Source organism: Apis laboriosa, unplaced genomic scaffold, assembly GCF_014066325.1.
Source record: "Apis laboriosa isolate Shangri-la unplaced genomic scaffold, ASM1406632v1 scaffold4_cov146, whole genome shotgun sequence".
In the NCBI taxonomy this organism is placed as follows: domain Eukaryota; kingdom Metazoa; phylum Arthropoda; class Insecta; order Hymenoptera; family Apidae; genus Apis; species Apis laboriosa.
The window spans coordinates 4,144,359-4,164,025 of record NW_025223501.1 but is presented as its reverse complement, the minus strand read 5'-3'; the positions used below and the strand labels follow the sequence as shown (position 1 = coordinate 4,164,025).

At 34.9% G+C, this 19,667-nt stretch overlaps 4 protein-coding genes across 4 annotated transcripts; 1 reads left to right on the top strand and 3 right to left on the bottom strand.

Annotated features, from left to right (window-relative positions):
* Window positions 1-146: 146 nt before the first annotated feature.
* On the bottom strand, window positions 147-1,961 carry LOC122716995. Its single transcript, XM_043940609.1, has 3 exons — window positions 1,950-1,961; window positions 1,354-1,692; window positions 147-1,218 (listed from the first exon to the last, which is right to left on the bottom strand). Exons 1-3 carry the CDS (start codon window positions 1,959-1,961, stop codon window positions 928-930), a joined length of 642 nt encoding a protein of 213 aa, XP_043796544.1. The 3' UTR covers window positions 147-927.
* A 3,426-nt stretch (window positions 1,962-5,387) lies between these two features.
* LOC122717201 (pupal cuticle protein-like) lies at window positions 5,388-7,592 on the bottom strand. Its single transcript, XM_043941037.1, has 4 exons — window positions 7,468-7,592; window positions 6,738-7,089; window positions 6,325-6,594; window positions 5,388-5,548 (listed from the first exon to the last, which is right to left on the bottom strand). The coding sequence occupies exons 1-4, from the start codon at window positions 7,477-7,479 to the stop codon at window positions 5,388-5,390; spliced, it is 795 nt and encodes a 264-aa protein (XP_043796972.1). The 5' UTR covers window positions 7,480-7,592.
* Window positions 7,593-13,386: 5,794 nt separating this feature from the next.
* On the bottom strand, window positions 13,387-14,624 carry LOC122716994 (cuticle protein 18.7-like). Its single transcript, XM_043940608.1, has 2 exons — window positions 14,537-14,624; window positions 13,387-13,904 (listed from the first exon to the last, which is right to left on the bottom strand). The coding sequence occupies exons 1-2, from the start codon at window positions 14,622-14,624 to the stop codon at window positions 13,387-13,389; spliced, it is 606 nt and encodes a 201-aa protein (XP_043796543.1).
* A 2,017-nt stretch (window positions 14,625-16,641) lies between these two features.
* On the top strand, window positions 16,642-17,645 carry LOC122717199 (cuticle protein 18.7-like). Its single transcript, XM_043941036.1, has 2 exons — window positions 16,642-17,090; window positions 17,219-17,645. Exons 1-2 carry the CDS (start codon window positions 16,642-16,644, stop codon window positions 17,643-17,645), a joined length of 876 nt encoding a protein of 291 aa, XP_043796971.1.
* The last annotated feature ends 2,022 nt before the right edge of the window (window positions 17,646-19,667 follow it).

The following is a 19,667-nucleotide window of genomic DNA, read 5'->3' as shown; positions in this document are numbered from 1 at the left end:
CCTGCTCGCTTATTCACCTACATTCTAGCATGATTAATCCGAATAATGTGGGATGAGAGATCGCGATGTGCCCACGTGACTTCCTAAAGAAACGATCATAAATCAAAGGAAAATATAGACTAGGAACTAGGGAGAAAAGGGAGAAAGAATAAGAGGTGTAAACGAGAGACACATTCATATTTTATTCCACTGCAAAGACAGTAAAAAATATAGAATACACTTCGGTGGCAAGAATGACAAATTTTCTAAGTAACATACGATTCATTTTTTCACAAGGTACCTTAATATCTACCATCATAAATATATATTATCTTAAAAATCTAAAAATCTAAAATCACATATATTATTCATTAACAATTGTATGGCAATAAAATTCAAATTGCAGCAATAGCAATGTGAAACAACAAAATGGTTATTTTACGTAAAATAAATGGATTCAAGTTGAGTGTATATAAGTAATATTATTTACAAAACTGGTATCGGAGGGGGGGAGAGAGAAGTTTTCGTTCAATTTTCGTCAAACCGTCGAAAATCCCAACTGTCAAAAAAATATGTAAAAAATCAGGTACGACACAATCTGCTCTCAATAATAATTGCTGCAAAAGTTACATTGCACGAACAATTCGACGGAAAATTGAACGATTTTATTTTAAGAAAAATCGAGCGATCCAATTTTCGTGGCGTAATTATACGCATATAATTTTACAATAAATTCGAATATGTTCGGGTAAAAACGTAAAAAACGTAAGAAACGTAGTAAAAATATCTATCGTTTCACAAAAAAAATTTAATATTTCCTTACTTATATTTTCATAAAGATATTTATCAGAATTAATTAAACAGAAATACCAAAACTAAAACGGTTTAATAACACATACGTACGTATCAGAGATATGATCGAATCAAGAAAAGAAATCCTATCTCGTTTTAATAATAAAGATCGTTCTGAGTGGAGAGTGCTACAGCGCGAGCGTGTGCCTTCATATGCGCCTCGCGCGCCCTCATCACTTCCGGTGTATCCACGACGCGGCCATCAGGGCCGAGTGGCGCTAGTGGTCCTCTGTAACCCATTGTTGGCGCGTGTTTGTAAGTGACTCGAACGGGTGCAAGGTAAACCAAATTTTTTCGTCCATCGAAGATGTCAAACTCGTAAAATTCCGACGCCTTCGAGGCTGCTCGTGCACGCGTTGTCAAACGAGAACTCTTCGCATCTGTCATCTTTAAAAAGTAAATAAAAAACCATGTTTCTTTTTCATTTCGAAAAAAAAAAAGGAAAAGAAAACAAATCCTTTTTTTCGCGCACATCGTAACAATGGCGGATCTTAAAATTCTGATTTTAAATTCTTAAATTACCTCGGGATTCTCCATAGCATTTCCATCGCTTTCCAAAGGCATGTATTCCCTCTGCCTCTGCCTCTTCTGCATCACGGTCTCGACAGGGTCCATCACTTGCGGCATGTACGACATTTCGTTATTTTCGTACATCTCGTAATCGTTCTGAGCCTTCCTCAGTCTGGCCATCGTTTCAGCGTGCAACGCTAGGTGGGCAGCCCTCGCATGGGCCACTTCCGGCGTGTCCATGACCATCCCATCGCTGGTCAATGGCGCTGGAGGACCTCTGTACTGAATGTATTCTCTGTCCTCGTAGGATTCGGCGATCGTCGACGCCACCAGTGACGCGGCCAGGACTATCTGGAAAAGTGCGACGAAGGATCACGTTGCATCCTGTGAGTTTTTCGATTGGAGAAATTTTGGAGAAAAAAATAATATAAAAAGAAAGAAAAAAGTAATCGAAATTAAAAATTTAATGTTATACGAATATTTGAAAATATATATATATATATTTTTTTTTTATTATTATTATTTTTCAATAAACGTCCAATTATCGAATCATATAGATCATTAATGATAATGAAACTATTTTTTTTTTTTCCCCTCGACACACTTACGAGCAAGATCATGCTGTTAGGACACCACGAAACGGACGTCTCGGTTACGAGTGTGGCTGGTTCGATCGGTCGATCTAGCTTTTATAGCGTCGCGGTTTCGATGCGAGTAAAACCACGTTACGATGATCAATACCTGACATGTAAAACGATACTTTAATTGTTTTCTCGTTAAACATGCATCATGATCTTGTAGTTGTAGTTAAAGTTTTGAAGAAATTGCGGTGAGATATCGCGGATTGATTGTCTGATTGAAACTGAGATTCATTTGCAGAGATGTAGGAAAAATCCAAAAAATAGTAAGTAATATTCGATAAATTTGAATTTTTATTTTTGAAGAATTTTTATTGAGCTTTGCTTTTGAGTTCAATTAATGACGATTTTTTTTTCTAAATATTAAATTACACAAGTTATGATTCTGATAAATTTTTAAGATTTATTTGTTGTTGGAGATAGCGATTTTCAGCCAAAAATAATTTGAAAATGAAAATCTTAACAATTTTTTCTGACAGAATATTAACAAGAATCTTAAAATTCTTATGAACAATTGTGGTAAAATTGTGAAAAGAATATCTTCCTTTTAATAAAAATAATTTTCTTAAAATGCAAACACAAGAAATTGAACAATTATAGTATCCATTAAATATTAAAAATTAATCCAGTTTGCAAACGTCCCTGATGTTTCGTCTCGACTTTTCGAGGTCAGTTTTCAGCGTTGCAACCCCCTCGCCACAAAGACAACATTGGAGAAGACTTTTTTGTGGTTTCGACCCCGATTCACGGACGACTAGATACCCACGGGATCATAGATACCCTTAGTGATCCAGTGATCTCTTCAAGGCAGTCCTGTTTCCACGATGAGCTCCTGTCCCCTTATAAATGATGGTCCAGATACAGTCTAGCCAATCACGCATCGATACCGTTTCAAAATTCGTGTAACACGCTTTGAAATAATTTCAACGACAAATTTTTGCGAATACTTTTCCAAATTAAATTTATAATTTTACAATCAGACATAGAAAGAAATAGGAGACAATCTGTTTCAAAAATTCTTCCTGTGAAAAAGTTTGGAAATTAATTTTCTTGAATATAAAATTTTTTAAAATTGCAATCCCTCAAGTTCGAAATAATTAATTAATTTCTTTCTTATTAATTAATTAATTTCTTATTAATTATTTCTTATTAATTAATTAATTTCTTAAAATTACAAGAAAATGAAAAATTGAACTGATTTAGAGATTGATTCGAATAAATCAAAACTTTACAATAGTTTATTTGTCGTGTATAATCATTACACGAACACAATAAATTAGAATAGTAGCCTCGTTTCATTTAATTAGCATTGATTTGGATTCTCAATCAAAATTGGATTTACAATCCAATATGTGATATAATTCGATCGATAACTTCAAAAAAAAAACTGTAACGCATGTACTAATTAGATCACGATTAATTAAAATTCATTGATGAGAATTCATGTTTTGGAAAATATAAAGAATTCAAATAGAAAATTAATTTTCATTCTATTCGAAGATGAAACATTTTTTAAATATTAATATTCAACATTATTATGAATGATTTACAAAAAAAAAAAAATATATAAGTACTGTAATTTTTATTGGAGCTAAAATGAATGAAAAAGTAACTTTAACTTTGTTACTTGTTATTATGTATCTTAAATAATAATGATCCATATACGTATATTTACATGCTCCTATTTAGGAATGCCGACTCGAACAAGTTATAATTCTCGACCTTTCCAAAAGCGACGAATCACGATGCTAGAGTTCGTTCAGCAGGAACGAATCCACGTTCCCAGCTCCTTCTCACGTGTTTCGTACACCAATGCGACCTATGTCGCAACAACTGTAGCCTGAAGGTGGCTGGTAACACGGCTGGTAATCCTATTTCGATGAGATTTCTATTTTATCCCATCATAGAAAGTGGATCACCGAGCCAAATTGAATTGGAAAAAAAATTCGTTTATTCTCGCGGAAGATTATGTTGCACGCGTATTAAAGCAGAAATTTTAAGGAATTTTAATAAAATGAAAATAAAAAAAGGACAAAAATTCTTTGAATTTCGTTGCTTTAAAAAAAAAAAAAACGATACGAAAATTTCGATAAGTTATTCGAGAAGCCATTGACACTACACTATTCTTATTGATCAATCAACTAGAATCGTTTTTTTTTTTTTTTTTTCGTATTCTGACGAAACTTTTTGACCGCTTCTTTTCGCGCGAAATCGCACGAGCAGAAACCGCAATCGCACGAGACAATCGTTACGATAATTCTACGAGGGAAACCCTGAAATTTTTTTTCTCATCGAGCAATTCTTCGGCACTTCGTGATACATATTTATTTATTTTTCTTTTGAATTTTTTGTTTCGACGTTTATTTGTGTTATAATATCGTTCTTCTTATCGATATCAATTTATAATAAAAAAAATTTTCTTCCATTTTCCGATATTCAATGTTAAACGACCCTGAAGAAGGTGTTCATCTAACCCGATCGACGTGAAGACATCTTTCCAATCTTTCTTGGATTACGCTAACCGCACAACGAAATCAAATATAGGTTAACTCGTGGTTTCTGACGAATAATATTGCTTGGCAATTTGTTTGACGCATTGATTTTTGGTGGCTTCTCGGGCGAGAATTACGCGTTAACCTACATAATAAAAATTCATCGGATATCTGGAATATAAGTGTCGATTTCTTGAACTTAATACATAAGTCTAATAACGTAGTATATATATTAGTATATATTAAGTGTAACGAAAGTTTATCGATGAATTTCGTATAATATATAACTTTAAACTTTAAATATGATACTTAAAGTATTAATGTAGTATCGAGTATGAAATTAATAATTCTGAATATTAATATATTATATATATTGTGTGAAAATAATGCAATACAAGTTATAAATTGTGGGAACGTATGATATAAAAATATATTTTTTATATCAAATACTAAAATAATAGAGAAAAATGATAAATGAATATGAAGCAAGGAATTTTTAAAATTATAATTTTTAATGCAAAGAAAAAGAAAATAAATTGATTTGATGGAAAAAATTCAAAATTTATTTAGAAAAATTATGTAAAAATATATTTCTTATTGTTACTTATTCTATCAAACTATAGAATTTACAACTCTCTAATATTTGTTAAAATAATACTAAAATAAATAAAATTCTCGAAAAATATTTCTAAAATTCTTGATCCTTTTAAAATTTTTGTTTCTCTAAAAGAAAGAGTAAAAAAAATTTTTTTTGACAATTATCCCTAGTATTACACTAAAAATTAAATATATCAAAGAAAGAAACACAAACGAACGAGCGGAGTAGAAGGAATAAGAAATGAGAAATTTAAAAAAGAGGAGGGGGAACAATTTATTGACCTAAATTATGTACAAATACGTCACGATTCGTCTCAATTTAATAAGCTCCGACTAATTGCTGCGATTGATAATTTTGAGGTTGGAAAGCAGGTTTGCCAAATGCTGGTTGCGCCGCGGGATACGAGGGCGCTGCGCCAGGAAATACTCTAGCCGCGGGAGAATTGTATTGGACTGGAGCGGCTGGTGGACTAGCATAAGCTGAAATAAAACGAAAAACAATTTAATTATCAATCCTTAATCTAAAATTAAAAGAACTTTATTTATCCATTTATTTTTTATGATTAAGAATTCGTTAGAAATTCGTGCATACTTAGAAATTCCACAAATAATTGTAGAAATTATAAAAAATAGAAAAATTCTTATCAATCAGTTTGAATTTTTCTTATTGAATTCTTTTTAATTTTTTAAATGGAAAAAAGATATTTGATTGATTTACATTTTATGCATTTATACTAATCTTCAAAATTATTTGTACAATTAGAGTGAAACTCTACGTGACCTACGATGTCGTTGCTACGATGTTGCTTGATATTCCAGAAGAGAAATGGCCGGGTCACGATTATATGCCTAACGACTAGTGGCCATACCATGCTATTCTCGCAGGAACAATCGAACGATTAAGTTGTTGAGCAACTATTCAATTCTTACGTTAGCGCAGGGTGTTACCAATGTATTTATAGTTGGCAAGAGTTCAATAATTCTCTAGTCTCTTGTACGAATTCCTCTACGTACGTTATATAAATATTACGTCACGACAAAAATAATATTTTTCAACACCACGAGGACAAATATCGCGATACTAATTTCATAACTGATAAAGAAATTAAAAAAGAAAAAAAGAAAAGAAAAGGAATTTCAAAGAATTATTATCCTGCAATAGAAACAGAAAGAAATATTAAAACATTCGACGAAATTAAAAATCGAGATAAACTTCTTACGTAATCATTACTCTCGGTCACCTTTTGCGAACGTACCTTGGCCTTGGACTTCCGGTTTGTATTCCTGTGCAAACTTATACGCCCTCGCCTCGGCCTCGGCCAATTCTGCCAACCTGGCTGCCTTAAGAGCGGCCACTTCCGGCGTATCGATTACAGTCCCATCCTCCGCGAGGGGCGCAGGCACGAAAGGGGTGGGTTTCACGTTGGCAGCGAAACTTTGCTGCCCGACAAAGTTCGTATTTCCCGTATACTGCGGCTGGTAACCGGCTGATACCGTATTCGGTTGATTGTACATTGGCGCCGGTGCTGGAATTGTATTTTTTTTTATCGACGAATTAATTTTAATTCTATCGAAAACGAAACTTGTTCTTAAAAATTATTATTCGGGAGGGGATCAAGAAGGATTAAGAAGAAATGAAAGAAGAGAAGTGAACTGTGGGAAAATTTACCTGGAGCAGATTGGTAGATCGGCGCGGGCGGCTGATAGGCTTGCTGCCTGACGTAGGTGGAGGGTTGGGAAGAGGGGAAGTTGTAGGCTTGGGACTGGGGATTGTACTCGACCGATTGGGGCTGATTCTTGCTCTCCTCGGCGGCTCTGGCCGCGGCCCTAGCGAATTCCGCGAAGTGGGCAGCCTTCGCTTGGGCGACTTCCGGGGTATCGATCACGTTTCCGTCTTGGCCAACCGGTGCCGGGGGTGCGAACCTCTGGGGCGCCGGTTGGGGGTGCACCTGGGGCTCGCCGAACGAGGGCGAGCCGAGGAAACCGGCTCTGCAGCTGGCCACCGTTGCGATGAAAACGATCTGAAAAATAAAATCGAGAGTGTTGGAATATTATCGACAAAGTATTAATTATAATAATTATAAAAATTCTGGTGTCTTTTCAAATTTCAATTCAAAAAAATTTTATATCCCCATATTTTATTATATCCCCATTTAAATTAATGTTAAATTATTTCTCTCGATCGAATAAATCAAATCGTCATTCGAATTTTTATACAGAGAAGCAGAAGAACTGTTCGACAATTTCTGAACAAAATCTGTCAGAATCCTCAAACTCGCTGTCTCTTTTGACACGCGGCGTGGTTGTCCATCTATCCTACCCTATAATAATAATACCTTTCACTTTGCCCGCCATTCGTCGACCTGTCCACACAGAATCGAAGAAGGAAGAAAACTCACCAATCCCCTCATGTCTCCTTTCTCTCGATCACTTTCCTTTCTTTTTCTTTTTTTTTTTTTTTTTTTTCCCCCAATCCGAAGCTTGTTTTTCCCCTGTGCGAAAAGCGCTGCTGGTGGCCAGTACTCGCTCGTTTCCGCTCCAGCTCCACGCTTACCCGGCCCGGCCTCACGTTTTGTGTTCCTGGAGAACGGCCGTTGGTAGCATTTATAGCGGTGATCATCCGCCCCCTCCCACGTGGACCACGGCCTGGAAGGAGCCGGGTGATCGGTTAGCCCACGTAGCCTGGGAAGCGCGCCAGGAAAAAGGATACTCCCCCTCCCCTCCCCTCCTATTCAGGCGGCTGCTTCGCGCCAGGACCTTGGCATTTCAACGGGGTCCATGCACTCCTGGACCGGAAGGATGGGACTGGAGGGGGTGCGATTGGTTACGATTGGGAGGAAGGGTTGGCTTAGGTCTGGGTCATTGGGGAGCGCATATTGGGGGAAGCATATTGGTATTGAAAGGACTAGGGAATATTGGAAGAAATGTTGTCGATTGTGTTTGGAAAAGGAAATTGAATGGTAATTGTGCAATCGATTAGTGAATTGCGTGTTAGTGAATCTTGAACTTAAAAGAATTAGGTTTTGTAGGTGGAGAATAAAGTAGAATTGCGCGAAATTATTTATGGGCGTGGAAGAGTATGGGATTAAAGTGAGTTTGAAGATAAAGTGGGGTTGAATGGATGAAAGGAGATGCTTGGAGGAAGGAAGATGGAAGTATAATTGGCGAGAAATGGCGGTTGATCGTCGTAACTGTCAAAGTTGCAAAAGTTGGGGCGGAGTTTTCAAAAGTTTTCGTAGAATAGTTTGAGAAGTTGTGCGATTTTGAATTGAGAAATATATTTAAGCGAATATCCATCCAGTGTTGTTATTCAATTTGTGAGCAAAATGCAGTGAGAAAGATCACGTGAGATCGTCACGTGAGAAATGGATTACATTCGTGACGAAGGAAGTTACATCCGAGAGACACTTTTCCCCATAATTGCATATGGGAAATAATCTTGATCGCGATGAGAAGACGTTCAATGTTATAATTAAATTTCTACATTTTTCTTTTCTATTATTCCTTTGAATAGTGTAAAATTTATCTAATATTTGTATTTGTATAATTATCGATATCATTAATGGATATTGTATAATTTATAATTGCAATATCTTTATTTTAAAATTTGAATAAAATTTGCAATTGTATTTCTTACGCGTTAAATAAAATTCTATACATTTTTTTTTTCTTTAATCTTATTATTAAAATTTGCAAGATTATTACTTTTATTCGCGAGAATAAAATAACCTTTCTTATCGTATTTGTTCCATCGTGCCACGATTTATTTAATATAAAAGTAAAAATTTTCAACATCTACTACTCCCTTTTATTTTATTTCTCCTTTCGCCAGTACTTTGCTGTCCTTTAAACAAAGCCGTTCATGCAAGTGTTAAACGACTTACCAACCCTGAACGAACGAAGGACTCGAGAACGAAGGACAGTCTGCAGCAAGAATGCATTCCTTCGATATTTTTCCATCGTGCAAAGTTGTGCTATACGGATCGCTCGATCAAATAAATTGGTTCGTATGAAAAAGATCTTGTTCTGTATTAAAGAGGTGTTGCAATTCATTAATACGAGTTAGCGAGAATGTTAATTTATTATTAAGTGTTAATAAAGATGAAATGATTTATTGCTCGAATATTGCTCAAATTAACGAATTCATTTAAAACTTTAAATTGTTAATTTTGAATTTTTAATTAACACTTTTAATTTTTATACTCATCTTCGATGCGTTTGAGTTTTTTTTTTTTAATTTTATATTGCATTTCAGAGAATGAAGTGAAAAAATTATGATTTTGCACAATATCTAAAATTTGATAGAAATAAATAACAGCTTGATAGAAAGGAATCCATGCAATCATAAATTTTTTAATATGGGAATTAAATTTCGAATTTGATCACATTTATCATTATATTAATAGCTTTTTGGAAGGTATTAAAGTATACGAAATAAATCGATAATTTAAAAATTTCGTCAATTATATAATATATAAAAATAAATCACATGCGAGATGTTAAGAAATGTTATTAATCTTTCGTGATATCGATTAATAAGTTAAAATAAAATAAAAAAAGTCGTAATTTATTTGACAACTTTCAATTAAAAATTTATTAACTCTAATAATTATGAATCAAAATTCGTTTATTACAAATAAATTTTGTAATAAAATTTGTAAAACTTCTAAATATTCTAATGAATTAAAAAAAAAATATTATTAAGTTATAAAATAATAGCCAAATAAATACTTGAATATTAAAATGATCAAATATTAAAAGAAATGAATAAAATAAGTATCGGATATGAATAAAGAACTGCAAAGACTGTTTTGTCACCCTATTGCATGTGTAATTGGGAAATATTTATGTGTCACAATCGTCCAAGACAATTTTCAATTGGCGAAATAACAATGGTAAAAACGATTTTGTAACTGCATACGAATAATATTAGAAAGCTGGCCATGTTCCTTTTTTTTTTCAATTAGATCGAAGGAAACCCTTTGATATTGCGCCAACATCGGTTTTAAGGTTTTTCAATCACTGCGATATGATCATCGTTAGAAAAACGTTTCGTTACAAAGTGTGTGTATCGAAGATTAGATGGCATCAAGAGAAATTTTGAAAAGGATAGAAGGTTAAGGAGAAAAAAAAAAAGAAAGAAAGAAAAGAAAAAGAAAGATCGAAGATCGTGATTAAGATATTTTATCTTAATCAAGTCTATAAAAAAAGGTTCATAAATAAGGTTTCTTAATCTAATTTCCAAATGGTAATAATTAATATATTTAATTAATATATTTTTTGTAACTATGATTATATTTTTTGAATTGAAATTTTTGTTTATGGAATTTTTTTTTATTCAGCTAAAGATTAGTCAAAGATTATGAAAAGAAACTTTTTAATTAAAATAATAAAATTTTAACAAAATAAAGGAATAAAATTTTTTGAATAAAAGAATGTGTATATATAATATAATAATTTTTATTCTGAATTTTATAGAGCGTTAAGTGTAAATTTCTTCCATGATATAAACAATTATTAAAATTAAATTATTTTACGATTTGATTAATCTAGATCTCATTAAGATCATCTATTTAATTTAGTTCTGTGCCTCTGACACATTTGTGCTTAATTAGACGTCGTTAAGAATACATTATGCTTCTAAAAAAAAGTGAACCAGTCACCTTTCCTCTTAATTATTTTCAGGATTATATTTTGTTTAAAAATAAATTTTACTAAAAAAAAAAAAACTAAAATAAAATTGAAATTAATTAACGAATATGTTATAATAATTGAAAAATTGTATTACGATCTCTTAAAATTTCGACACTTCTTAATCTTTAGATTTTTTAATCTTTGATTTTTTTGTGATTGAATTTTTTCAACTGACGAAAATATTTATAAAATGCTAGAAAAAAATATTACGAATCCATAATCTGTGTTTTTTTTTTTCGATCGAGACAAGATTTAATAATCTCTTTTCAGAGACACGCCCCATTATCGACGAACAAACTCGTTGACCGTGAATATTTGAATTTCGTGACTTTGAATCGAGCTATGTTGTATGAAGGACACTGAACTTCTTGCGAGGTTCATTGTTACTGAAAATTCATTATGTATTTATCTCCAAAAATATTGATCGCTTTCATAATGAAAATAAAAAATAATTTTTACATCGAGTAATGTAATATGATATAATGGCAATAGTAATAGTACGTGTAAAGTAGAATAATTGTGTAATATAACGTATTAAATTTATTCAATTGAGATCAATCAATTTTTCCTTTGTTTCGTACATAAAAAGATTTTTGAACGAATCGAAACAGGAAAGTAAATATTATAACGCTTGCACGTTATAGTCGACGTTATAGTCGTTGAGAAATAGTGTTCAAATTTATTTCTACGTCATGAAATCGTGTAAGTACACGTATAATACTCTTCGTGGGCGCAGGAAAAGGCTCGAACAGCAACCTTGACTGTCTCATATTCTTCGATATCCTGAAGAAAGAATGGCTTGAAGCAGCGGTTCCCAAACGAAAGATACAAAATGCATTGAAAATGTTATATGCAACTCTTCAATTTTGCCTATCCTTCAATAAATTGATCGAACTTATGAGACATTATTGGTAATTTTTATAAAATAAAAGATAAGATAGTCAGATAACTATTTTCCAACCAACTTCAAAAGTTTCATGCGAAACAGAGAGACAGATAAATAGATAAGATAAATAGATAAGATAAACAGATAAGATAGATAAATAGATAAGATAAATAGATAAGATAATCAGATAAGATAGACAGATAATTTTTTTCCAACCAACTTTGAAAGTTTTGTACGAAACATATAAGATAAACAAATAAGATAGTCAGATAAGATAAACAGATAACTATTTTCCAATCAACTTCGAAAATTTCGTGCAAAACAGAGACAGATAAATAGATAAGATAGTCAGATAAGATAGTCAGATAACTATTTTCCAACCAACTTTGAAAGTTTCGTGCGAAACAGAAACAGATAAATAGATAAGATGGACAGATAAGATAGACAGAAAAGATAGACAGATAATTTTTTTCCAGCCAACTTCGAAAGTTTCAGAATCACTTCCAGTTTCGCCTGATCCGAGAGAGCGTTCTTTCGTTTTTAAGAAGAGCCGCGACGAGCGCTCTGACAATTGTGTGACAATTTTGAGCGTCATTTTTGCGTTCCAGTTTAGGAAACCAGCTATCGAAGCTATGGAAACGGTTTGTGCGCGCCACTGAGAGAGAACGCTGTATCTCACGGATCGTGAAGAAAGTAATAGCAAAGATTTAAATCTGGAAATTTTAATATTCTATAGTATTATTTATTATTTAAAAGATTGATAGAAGCGAAAAATCTACGATAAATGTAAAATGTCGAATGAAATAATAATGAAAATAATTTCTAATTTTTTTGTTTTCCCTTTCTTTGTAGCGGTTCTTTAAAAATTTTCAATTCAAATTCTTACATCACGAAGTTTAAAATAAGACAAGATTTCTATCGATCGAAAAGACGAATGTATGAGATGAAACTGTTCGCAAAAGTAGGATTAAAAAATATAAAATATAATAATATTAATAATAATAATAGTAAAAAAATCTTCTACATTAATAATATGCTTAGATTATTATTCTAATAGTTTTATCATTATTGATATTCTATTCTCGATTAGTTGTATAATATTTGTTTTATAAAATTTAATTATTAAAAAAAAATTCAAATTATCTAAAAAATTTCGAATGAATAGTCTAAAAATATTTCGATCGTTCACTCGAAATCTTAGCAAGCGCCCTGCCTCCATGCAAGTTAGCAACGAACTGACTAAGGGTATCGAAAGCGCTCTTAATTTTATCAATGAACATCCCCACCATTTACTCTGCCTTTTACTCTTCTATTTTTGTGTTCTTAATTCCAACTGCTATCATATTTTCTAAAAATTAAGAAAAGTATCACTCTTACAACAAGACACAAGAGGCAGAAATAGAAAATAGGGTAAAAAAAATTTAAAAAGTTATAAATTTAATAGCAGTGTAAAATAATTAATAAAATTAACCATTCTTTCTATTAATTTCATGATAAACCAATCTAAGCTGCCATGAAAAAAAAAAAAAAACAAGGCAAGGAAAAAAGTAAAAATAAAAATAAAGATATCTGCAAAAATAATCGAATCAAGTTTCAATTAGTAATAGTTCAAAAACGTTTTATTCAATCGGCCCACAATTATGTACAAAAAAACGAGTATTTCATGTAACAAACAGTCGTCGAACAGCAGTTATCATCCTGGCAATAATAATAAAACTTTCGTTTAAAACCTTTTCGTTTAAAGCCCGTTAAGTAAAACCTTTTGAATCACGGGTCCTGAATACGTGGACAGGACAAGAGGAATCTCCAGAGAGGAGGATTGTCTTTGCTCGACAGCTTGCTCTATCTTCTGATTTATGTGAGCGGCAGCGTGCTCCGCCTTGGCCAGAGCCACTTCAGGTGTGTCCACGACACGGCCGTCGGGGCCCAGAGGGGCCGCAGGCACGATTTTGGCCGCAACTGCGATGGGTTCCACGCTGCTGGCGACAAGGGGACCTGTAATGGCGATCGCATCAGCCGATTTGAGCGACTCTTGCGCGAGATTGATTCTTTCGTTGATGTGGGCTGCCGCGTGTTCCGCCTTTGCCAGGGCTACTTCCGGGGTGTCCACGACTCGGCCGTCGAGTCCTATGGGCGCGCCAGGTACCAGTTTGGTGATGGTTAAGGGCGTCGCAAGTGCTGCCACCTGTGGCGCTACTAGCAAGCCTGGCCTGGCAGACGCCGCTGCTACCAGAGCGGAGAGAATGATCTGAAAATGAATATTAAGAGTTGAATGTTGGCATAGGTTAGATTAATCCGTAAGTACGTTAAATTTTTTTTTTTTTAAGGGAATCGATACTGGGTTGTGACAATTGATATTATTTACAAATTGGTATTATTTATTGAAAATGTATAGTTTCGCAATGATAAATTAAATAAATGTTAAATGCTGTTTTAAATTCTAAATTTTTATTTTAAATTTTTCAAGTTTTTAGTTTTATTTATGAGATTAAAAAGCATTATGTATTACTATTTAATGGTGTTCAAAGAAAAAAATATGTATCAATCGTAATCATTTTTCAAATTATTACGAAAGAGTAATAAATTGTATATTTTCTTAAAATAGAAAATTTAGTACGTGTAAAAAATTGTGGTATATATTTTAAATTCATACAATAAGAGTATCATTTTTTAAAAAAAAAAATTGAAATTTGAAGATTTATTAATTTTATAAATGCAAAATATGATTACAATGTAACGAAAAGTAAATGTTATAAATGCAAAACAGAAATTAAATTTTCAATATTTTATATCCTTCTCTTATTTTCCGTGCACATTACCAAAACTGATCTTGGAAGAGACGGAAAATGGATAAAAATCAAAGTGTTCGAGAAACGATAAATACTCACGAGAAATTTCATCTTGTGGACAAACTGTGGCTCCTTGCGCGCTATCTGAGCGTACAGTACTCGCCAAGGTACCTTGGATCGGTCTCATGGTGTCCACTTCGTCCCCTGGCCTTTATATAGCACCTGGGAGAAAAGGTTTCGCTCCATGGGGCACGCGTCCATCGATGGGAGAACGCGCGAATAGGAAACGCCCTATGTCCAATAAAATTAACCACACCTGACATTGACATTCGGTCCAATCGATGCCCTCCCCGTCTGAATTCGATAATTTTCGAAACAATCTTCGATTCTTTCTCTCTCTCTTCTTCTTTTTTTTCTCCAAACTAGAAGAACTTTTTGCGCGATTGTTACGAGATCGACGATTTCGACGACCTCGAACTTTTTCAAAATAGATCTCAAAGGTGGATTTGTAATTGAGTTTTTGTCCATTTAAAAGGGAAATCTTGAGATTTTTGTTTAAATTAACGAGATTGGAACGATTGAATTGTTGTTTATCAATTTTATAGATATTTGTTTGATTCTTTTCTTTTCTTTTTTTTTTTTATGATATAATAGGAGATTATCGGAATTGGATTAATGAGAAATTAAGTGATGCAAAAAATAATAAAAAATTGTGTTTCAATGTTATATTTTTGATAAAAGCTTCCAGATAGAAATCAGATTTTCATCATGTAAAATATATTACGAACGTGTGTTGAGAAATTTTGAATTTTCGAAATTTTCGAATTTTTGAATGTTATATATTTTCTCATTGAAAATTTGTTTTTTATTAATTTAAAAAATTATTAATTTGTAAATTATTTATGAAATATTACGTCGAATTTGAAATCGAATAAAATAAAAAGAAATTGTCATTGATTGATTTTTTTTAAATTCTCTTAGACAGAATTTATTTTTAATTTGGCTATAAATTAAATAAAAAAAAAAAATTAAAATACATACCGGTTTCTAGAGTTAATATTTATGCAACAATAATATGGTAATATCACGCCAGTGCTATAGTATTACAGTTCCATTTTATTATATATTTCGATACCTTTTAATACCGCTACGTTATACTTTCATTATTCTAACAATATTAATTTACTTACAGAAGGTGATAGTTAAATTACTACAAACATCGCGAACATATTAATTTACAAAGGAAAAAAAAAAAAAAAAAAAGATACGTATAATAAATTTTACACTTTTTAAAGAAAATTTAATTACCATTTGCATTTCACTAATGAAACTCCAAATTCTCTAAATTTGTAACTAAACACCACTGTCAAATAAACCTCAACAACGACAATCAATAATAAACACCAATAATCCAATCATCCAATCTTATAATAAATAATAAGATGAAATAATGAAATAAAATAATAATAATAATAATAATAACAATAATAATAATATTAATAATGAAATGTACACCCACAACCCACTTACCAACAATATCCAACCCCTCCACTCGATACCTAAAGAAATCACGCGACACCTAATCCCAAATCCAATCCAAAATCATCGTATAGCGAGTAGGACGTCGGTAAAAAATCGTGCTACGTGATCCAACACAGCTTATCGGGCTGCGGACCGAGGCGACGAACAGTTACGCGATCGTCGGCCTTCGCCGGCATCGCCCTTGGTATCCATGGCCAGGCCTGGCTAGAGAAATGACAACGGGATCGGGTGTCTTCCCGCGCGCCGGTGAGAGAGTGCCACGAAAATGGAGAGCCCCCCAGAGTGGCGGCTCCATTTTTCCTCGGCTTCGCGTCCACACCCGCAGAGCCGGCCGTCTACTCGTTTTACAAACACGCTTACCTTGCCCCCAGGGAGAGCGGAAACGCGGGTGTCCCAGGCGGCCCGCCGTCGCGAAAAATCCGCCCTGGATCCATCACACCACGTTACGTGATCTTACATCTTATTAGCCCGACCACAGCCCGATACACAGTGATCTACGGCTATAAAAGCTGTTCTAGGACGACGCGTCTCATAGTCTCCGGGAGCGCGTCCAACGATCCTCCGAGCGAGATCACGATCGACACGTCGCCGATCCCTCCTCAGAAAATCGGGCAGGAAGCCTCAGATCAGCCTAAACAACGTCTCGAACCATGACCGTCGTCATGGGTCCGGTTGCCGGTTTACTGTTGGCGTGCCTGGTCTCCCCGGCATTTGCCAAGCCGGGGATCTTGTCCGGGCCCCTGATCGCCACTTTGACCCCGGCGGCGCCCGTTGGGCCCGACGGCCGTGTGCTGGACACGCCGGAGGTGGCCGTCGCCAAGGCGGAGCACGCGGCCGCTCATCTCAACGAGAGATTGAAGCTGGCCGACGAGGCGGCCAGATCGGGTGGAGGAGGCCCGTCGTCCCAGGCGACAGTCACGCTCAAACAGTCCTCCCTGTTGGTAGCTGCCCCGAGCGTTCTGGTACCGGGAGCGCCTCTCGGTCCTGACGGAAGGGTGGTCGACACGCCTGAGGTAGCCGTGGCGAAGGCGGCCCACGCCGCGGCTCAGGCGCACGAGAGGCTGAATTTGGCCAACGAGGCAGCTAGGTCGGTCGCTGCGGATCTCAACAGGTGATTTTCTTCCTTCCTTTCTTTTAAACCGGAGAAAGAGGGGGCTTTTTATTCTTATCCTCGGTCGAATTTATTGATCCTCGAGGATTTGTAGGATCGATGGTTAAAACGTAAGAATCGCTTTTTAGACCGCTGGTACCTCTGGTCACCAACGGGATAGTGGCTCCGGCAGTGATCCAGGCGGCAACGGTAGGCCCCGATGGAAGAGTGCAGGACACACCGGAAGTGGCTGCGGCGAAGGCGGCTCACGCGGCAGCCCAATTCAACGAGAGGATCAACCTGGCGAACGAGGCGGCCAGATCATCGGGGACGATAGTGACGGCTGCCCCGGCAGTCGCGGTACCCCTTGTGGCCAGCAACGCCGTTGTGGTGCCCGCTGCGCCCATCGGCCCTGACGGCAGGGTGCAAGACACCCAGGAAGTGGCTGTGGCGAAAGCAGCCCACGCGAACGCTCATCTGAACGAGAAACTGAACCTGGCCAACGAGGCAGCCAAGTCTGCCGACGTCCTTGCTGTTGCTGGCCCCGCGCTCGCCTATGGACGCCTCGTCTATTGATTAACTGATATCGTTTCTGACACGTTCACCGCTTGCGTCTTTCTATTCGAATCGGCACGTACTTTTACTCACACGGAGAAAATCATGAAATTTTGTCGAGAAAAGGCAGGAAAAGCTTTCATAATAATCCATATTAAGTAGTGATTCATATATATATATATATATATGTGTGTGTAAAGTTTTTGCGACGTAGAAATAGCTTTTGTATGAAAATTATTCGTGTTAGCGTGTTAGAATATATGTAGGTACCGAGGATTTGATCATCGCAGTGAACGTGTTAATTAAAAATAAACGAAGGATCATTCGTGATTAATTAGTCGATACTTATTAGTTGCTCGTAGCGAGGGGAACATGGGCTATGGATGGGGAACGATTTACGGTTATGTTCTCTCGAAGAAGGTATATCTTTTTTTTTTTTCTTCCAATGATTCGATTGGCCAGCTTCTGTTTTATCGTTTAATTATTTAGATTCGAGAGAAAAAAAGAAAAAAAAAAAAAAGGAGAAAAAATGGGCTATGAAAAATCAAGCAAATTAATCGTTTTGATCGTTGCTTTCTATCCTTTTTGTGATCCTTTTAATTTTGATATTTTTTCGAAGGGATGATAAAGGGATTGTTGAAACTGCCATGTAGAAGCGAACGATGATTGTAGACTGGTTTAAATAAAGTGAATTTTGAAGAAATTATCGTGTTGTTATTGATGAGTAATTTTTAATAAACGAATCGAAAAATGAATAATCATTACAAGAGAAATTGACAACAATATATATATATATTTACTATAAAATCTTATTACAAAATACTTGAAACCAATAAATTAATGACTAAATCACCAGACAGATGAGTATCTTATCTTTCAACTAGCAATAAATTCACGATTTGTTTGACAAAAAAAAAAAAAAGAAATCCGAGCTTCAATTTCACTTTGACACGGTAGTCTAAGGGAATTGATACATATTAATATCGCGGCAATTTTAGAATCGATTGCATTGAATTTGGGTCGAGGATCGTATGCAAATAGCCTGACAAATGATTACAAAACGGAAGATTCGTAGACAGATGCCATAATGGCATTAACTTCCTACAAAATTGTATTTGAAATAAATAAATTAATTATTATGTTTATGCAAAATTTAACAATTTTATGAATTAATACTAAGCTTCTATAATTTTAATAGTTAGTATCTTACTTAGTAAGTACTTAATATCTTAATTATTGAACTTATTACTATGAAACATACTTACGTATAAAATAATGTATTGATATACTTATTTATAAAAATGTATTTAAAACCGTTAACGTGATGCAATTTTCTGAATTTTCTTAGCATTAAAATTGTTGTTTCAACAACGACACCATTACACGCTTTATGTTCCTATTAACTTTTTTCTTCGAGGCATCAGCGACGAATCTTATTAGCCGGATTCTGCCTTTCACGGATATAATATATAAGAACAGAAAATAATAATAAAAAAAGGTTGTTCATCTCGTTTTGATGTTGCATCGGACAGAATCTCGTATCGTCTACAAAATTTAATTTATCGAAATTCAAAATACTCTGAAAATTCTAGTTAAAATCTCTATTACCCATTCAACGCCATCTTTTCTCACAAAAAATTCCCTAACCTCAACATATGTTGCCCCCCCCCCCCAAACAGAATTCCAATCCAGCCATTCAACTTCACAATACTCTAACACGTTAATAAATATCCTGTTCGAAGCCACTTCTCCTTTTAAACGATCTTTTAAATTCTTCCTCACAACAAATCTCTGTGCATTCTTCTATGTAGCTAGCGCCACGAGAAAAATATCTTGGCTCATAGATTATGACGATAGAAAATGGCGACGATGAGAAGATTCCTTCGAGCGCAGGCGGATGTTTGTGCCAAGACGGCCCTGAAGAGACGTACATATTAGGATATGGCGGGGTGTTCAGGTTTCGAAGAGGTGAAAAAAGGCCCGGTGAAAATGTTTCCAGAGCCGGATTCCAACCGAGTGAGTCCTTGGGCACAAGCTCGACCA